Source organism: Mizuhopecten yessoensis, unplaced genomic scaffold (genome assembly GCF_002113885.1).
Source record: "Mizuhopecten yessoensis strain PY_sf001 unplaced genomic scaffold, ASM211388v2 scaffold11155, whole genome shotgun sequence".
NCBI lineage: Eukaryota > Metazoa > Mollusca > Bivalvia > Pectinida > Pectinidae > Mizuhopecten > Mizuhopecten yessoensis.
In genome coordinates, this window is record NW_018408907.1 from 854,992 (window position 1) to 861,163 (window position 6,172).

The 6,172-nt window shown below is 36.1% G+C and overlaps 1 protein-coding gene across 1 annotated transcript; it reads right to left on the reverse strand.

The window, feature by feature from the left end:
• Window positions 1–441: 441 nt before the first annotated feature.
• LOC110467036 (acetylcholine receptor subunit alpha-like) lies at window positions 442–1,743 on the reverse strand. The gene has a single exon (XM_021523902.1). It carries the CDS (start codon window positions 1,741–1,743, stop codon window positions 442–444), a length of 1,302 nt encoding a protein of 433 aa, XP_021379577.1.
• Window positions 1,744–6,172: the final 4,429 nt, after the last annotated feature.

The window sequence follows — 6,172 nt, forward strand, 5'->3', positions numbered from 1 at the left end:
GGTGTGCACATCTAATAAATATCACAATGAAAAAAATAGGGCCTGGTTGGATGGTGGGCAAGTCCTGATCGAAAATGTGCGGGCGGATTGTTTTGATAAAATTTATAGAAGAACCACCTAATACCACGCAGAATCGGTGATTGGCTAATCCCGACAACTAAGGAAACCTAACCATACGTTTTGGCGCGTAATTTTGAAAACCCCAAACATATACATAGGCTTGTTAGTTGCAACCATATAAATGTATTTAAATGACTTTAACACTGATCGAATGTTTTAAAATTGCTCAGCGGTACCTTTTTATCCTCGATACCAGGTGCCTGTTTCTCGACCAAACACCTGTAAACCAGTCACTGACGTTCTAGGCAACTATTAATGATTATAAACACCACAAGTCACATTACTAGTTGTCTGTTCAAAACTGTGAAGCGTTTACGTTGTCTAGAGGGCTGCCGTAAAAAACACAACGGTCAAAACTACGGCGACAGTGAAGAAGAAGCAAAATAAGAAGCTGTCTAGAGCCGTAGAGAAGTCGGCCCATGTAAACATCTCATCTACGTTGTCTTCGTACTCACTGCTTGCGTCCGACGACAATCTGGTGTCTGGGCACTCCTTCACTGCTATGACGTTTCGGTAGAAAGGGACGCTGTTATCCGACTTATCATTTTTTGATGATGTTTTCTTGGTTACATCAATCCTGTTTGGTTTCACTCGTCTTCCAGAACAGATATACATTCCTCTACTGATATTAATGACACGCCGCAAGCTCGGAGGTAGGTCGACATTACTTTGACGGTGATGAAGTCGAACCTGAGCAGCAGTGACAATAACGATAGACGTTCCCTTCTCTAGTAGGCCGATCAGATACACGGCCATGTAGGACATGGCCCGGGAGTTGACCGGTAGAGAAGAACTGACGATCGTAAGAAAAACAGCAAACGCCAGATAGACAGTCATGCTGTACCCCATTTTCTCTCCACTGTCGACGGGAATGACGAATGTAAAGATGGAAAGAAAAGACAGTAAGAGTATGGGGCAGATGAGAGTCAGTAAGTAATGTTCCGGCCGTCGGTCAAGTTCAAGAGAAACGATGGCATTGCCTCGATCCAGCTCAATCTTGGATGAGCGGAGATCCCACACTCCATTAGGTTCGAATGATACCATATTGAGTACCGAGTCCCTTAACCCAAATTTAACGTCTTCTGCTCCTGATGTCCACATTCTTAATACCAGCTTGCACTTTTGACAGTCGAATGGGAATCGTTTTATGGCGATGTCACACTTGGTCTCGAATACTTCGAACGGATTCCATTCCATTCGACCATCATAATATACCTTCACCAGAATAACGTCATCGCCAAGCTCTTTTAGTTTGGTGAAGCCATTGTATAATGAGACGTCCGGTCTCCAATCTTCGGACTGAGGCATGTAGAAATAAGAGATGTTACTGAAATCCCTTCTATCCCATGTCAGGAATGTATCATTCCATCCTAGCTCCAGATGTGCCGTGGTGACGAGTTTCCCTTCAACCTCGTCCAGATAGTTGATTCCGTGTAAATAGAACGCTACAGATATAATTATCGGCTTATTCACGTCAGCACGGGGTATAATGAACTTCGGGTACGAACGCTTGTTAAATAACTCATCGTGTAAATCTTTGAGGTCAGCCCCGTTCTTGGCCTGAGCGACCGGTATCACAGACACCAGTGCCAAAATAATATGTACTGCCCATTGGACTGCCATCGTTGTAATGCTGTCTATTGTCACAGACGTGCGTACTTAGGTTCGTTATAACAGGTTTCATTAGAGATTGGTTTTAAATTAAAATTATGTTTGCTTCAGGCTATTGATTCGTGTTCATTGTTTTGTCGTATGCATCATATATCAATTTCACATCCAATTACTTCTACGTTACCGATGACTTTGAACGTTGTTTTGCTCTGTTGACACGTTGAACCCAATGGTGTGTGTTTCGTTTTGTCTTTAGATAATATCCTTTGTACTTTTTCTGTAATCAAAAATTAAGATGTCATCTATAACAATTTGGACAATTTGCTTGGAAATTTTAAATCGAAGGAAACTATCGCAGATTATTTGTTTAAAGATTAATTGGGATACATCGCTTTAACAATTCGCTAGAAATTTATTTACGAAAGAAAATGAAATTGTTAAGCTGTATGTGAAAGTTTGTTCTGGTGACGAGATGTGCAAAAAACTTGACCCATATATATTCACCTTAAGTAGAAAGTACTTATTTTGATTATTTCAGTATTCATTCTACTACCATCTATAATGTTAAGTGATCTGTGTATGTAAAATGCCATTGATTACAAATTCTTTATTTTGCGTGGTGCTGTATACAAATGTTGTAATTAAAAAGTCATTTTTAGAGAGTTTCACACTATTGCAATGACCTAGGGGACTACTTATCATTAACGAAAATTGGTTGTCTCTTTCATGTACCTGATAATTTTTGTCAATGTCTATATACTTCTACTGATGAGAAATCTTATGATAAACAACACCAAAATGACATCATCTGATGATATGACCGCTTGTAAATCCATTTCTGTCCCGTGCTCATTTCTCATAGTAGATGTAGAAATCGTTTTGTTTTTTTAATAGTGGCACGGTTCAGAATATGTACATTTTACTCATTATTAATTTGAAATTAAGCAACTAAGGGTTTTAAAATATTGATTCCACGAAATATAATCCGAACGAATTTGTCCCCATACAAAAACAACGAAATTTAACCCCAACGAGAATATATGCTTTTGCAGTAATCTCAAAGTTAGAAATTTGTATAATTACGTATCATATCGCATGTAACATGTGAACCATATTTTGTTTTTTATTACTGAGTAAATGAATTGTACTGATGATGAAGTGAGTATTGAATTGTAATTATGAAAATACTGAAGGAAAGTTGATGGTATCTTTTATTTTTTTAAGTTTTGGAGGATTATTGAGATGCTATAAAAACCATATTCAAGGACAACATTTTGTCAATGTAGTTGAATGTTAAATTAAAGTACATGAACCTTATTGATTTTACATCAATTCAGTTTCGTATTGGAAGACGTACGTTATAACTTGTCCGGATAGTTTGTTATATTTAATGCAAAAGAACTTTATACATTTTGGACCCTTGTTAGTTTGGACACTTTGGTTTGTGTGTACAGTAGAACCATGTAACCTCCCACATCATTTGCCTTATACGATAACCTGAACCAGGATACGACAGGGCTATTCTTTGCTTGTACCTGCATGGATTTAGGGATAGGAAAACTACCAAAGAATACAAACCAGATTGAATAGATGTATGTGTGATATAAAAAGTATGAAAATGTGCAGAAATATTGACAGAAACAGCATAAGTAAGCGATTTATAATAATGATAATAATTAATGACGATTCGAGGTTATCATATACCGCTTTATCACAACCTAGTTCGTAGGTCGTCTCAAAGCGGTTCACAAATTATTATCCGTGGTTACAGGGTCTTTGCAACAAGCCAATATCTTTCTCAACTCCCAGCATACAGCCTGTGCTGCCATTTCGGCGCGCTCACAGCTAGCATTCAACAATTCTAGCATTGCCAAACCACATACTCATTTACAGCTGAGTAGACTGGAACCAGTGGAGTAAAGTATCTTGCTCAAAGATACAACACAAACCAAACTTAGGTTCAACCATTTTCTCTTCAGCGATGTCTCGATAGGCTCCATAATGGGGAACCCCCTTCATTATTCATTATCCCGCATTCTGATTTGGCGGTGACAGCACTGGCTTTTCAATTGTCCTGTCATTTGGCATTTGGACAACATATTGCTTACCTGCTTAGATTGCAACCTTTCTAAATCTAATGGTAATTTAATTAATTTCAATATGAGTATTAATAGCTATTGTTAGGGGGAATATTCTGTTCCCAGTTTCTTCCTCAAATTTTAGTTGTCGTGTGATTGAAGTCATTGGCTTTCAAATGCCATACATAACAATATATTATCATTACAGATCGGGAGTAAAACCACATATTGAACCTTATATTATTTGAGTTTGTCTTCTATTCGATAATAAAACTTATTTCATATAATGATTTATGATATTTATGGATTTTACCACTACAATTTTAACCACTGATTTTCCGACACATTGTGACACGGTAAGTTTAATTCATGTAATGATATCAAGAGTCAAAATAAAAGTAGGAAAGAATCTGAAGTAATGGTAAGGCAAGTTGTTTTGACGAAAATACTACTGTTCTGTAAAAATTGTAGAAAATATGTTTGAGTCATTGTGAGAAAAAAAATCATATATAAATAGTATAAATTGCGTACATATAAATAGTATATGTTGTGCATATATAGGCAAATAAGTAAAAATAGGAATTTGTCAAATTTGCAAGGCAATCCGCGCATTTTTCAAGATAGAAACATGAACACTATAATAGTATATTTATATTTGCATGGCATTGTCACTATATAGCCTCTTTGAAAGCTGTGTCGTTGATGGGACTTTAATTACCACGCATCACGAGACACAATTCTTAGCGTATTAATACAACACTGACCGGAACTACAATATCCAATATAAAAAAAAAAAAACATGACGGCTGCTGAAATATCGCTGGGCATTGTGAGATTTGACAATGCCATTGTAAATTTATGTGCAAAATAAAAAATAAAATATAAAACACTTTCATTACAGCGAAAACAAGACCTTTAGTCTGCCATATCGTACAAAATGCACATCGGTTGAAATCACCAATGCCGGCAATGGAAACAATTTTAACGCTCATGCAATTTATCAGAAATATCGTCTGTTACACTGCACTGATCAACAGGGGTTCGTTACAAATGTCTGAAATACACATATTATATAGACCTACTGACACATATGTTACAGACCTACTGATATGAGTCACAGCACACATAAACATTTCAGACATTTGTAACGAACCTGTGCTCCGTCGCAAGATCACTCACTTCAAACGCTATCAGTTTCACGCGTCTCGCATCCACCATTCCTCAGTTTCTGACGACATGTCAAATAACGAGGCTGTTATAGAATCTACCGACTGTTGTCAGGTTCCCATACAATCAACAAATACATTCACGCCTGGATTCTTCACAAAATGAGCAAAGAGAAAAGTTCGAATTAACTTCCAAAAATAACTCCCTCGTGGAGGGCAAGGTCGGATTTACGGTGTTCACTGTATTTGTCCATGCGCGAAATTTGTTCCGGGGAAAATTCGAAACAATTTCAAATATAACTTTCAGCTCAGAGTTCTATTGATAAACTTAAATCACCCTATAGACATATCATAAGCAATTGTATTGATACTGAATTGTGAAATAAAATTGAAGTGTTTGTTAAAATTTCAAAGTACTACTTTGTTTGCCAATCAGCACGCGACAATACGCTGTTCAAACTATTGAACAAAATTGTGTGGACTGTCGATAAGGCGGGCATTTTTAATTTTAAATATAAATTATAAGTTAAAAAAGAACATAAGAGGCAGAAAAAACGTTAATATAAGTTTTGTATGGTATTTATGATCTATTTGAATGACACAGCTTTGCAAGCAAACAACATAATGCGCACTATCAAATAGATCATCAATACCATACAAAAACAGTTCAATGCTTAAATATATACACTAAGAGTTTTACTAAGAAACTCTCAGTGTTTTTTCTTATATATATATAGTAGAAAATAAAGAATCAAGTTCTTTCGAAGGAAAATATAAAATAAGTGCACAAGCTATACATATTTGTATTCAAATTACAACTATATAACAGACGTACTAGAAAGACTAATCTTACTATTAAAATAGAATCTTAAAAGAACATAACATTGTATTGGAATTTCGGGTTTGTAGCTTTACCGTGATTCTTAAAATATTGTTTATTACTCGTTAAACCATACATGCCATTTGGAGTTTCCAATAATCGTATATTTTTATCAAACAATCTATGTGAACATAACAGAACGAGTCACACACGTAACGCAATAATAATGCACCCAGAAGATATAACTGTATTTAACATGCTACACACAAGTCATTTTACAAGTTTAAGACTTGACCTAAGCAACACTGAATGGTTCGGGTGTGCATATTTCAGATGCCTGCATCTTGTGAACACTTGTGACAAAACACTTGTGAACC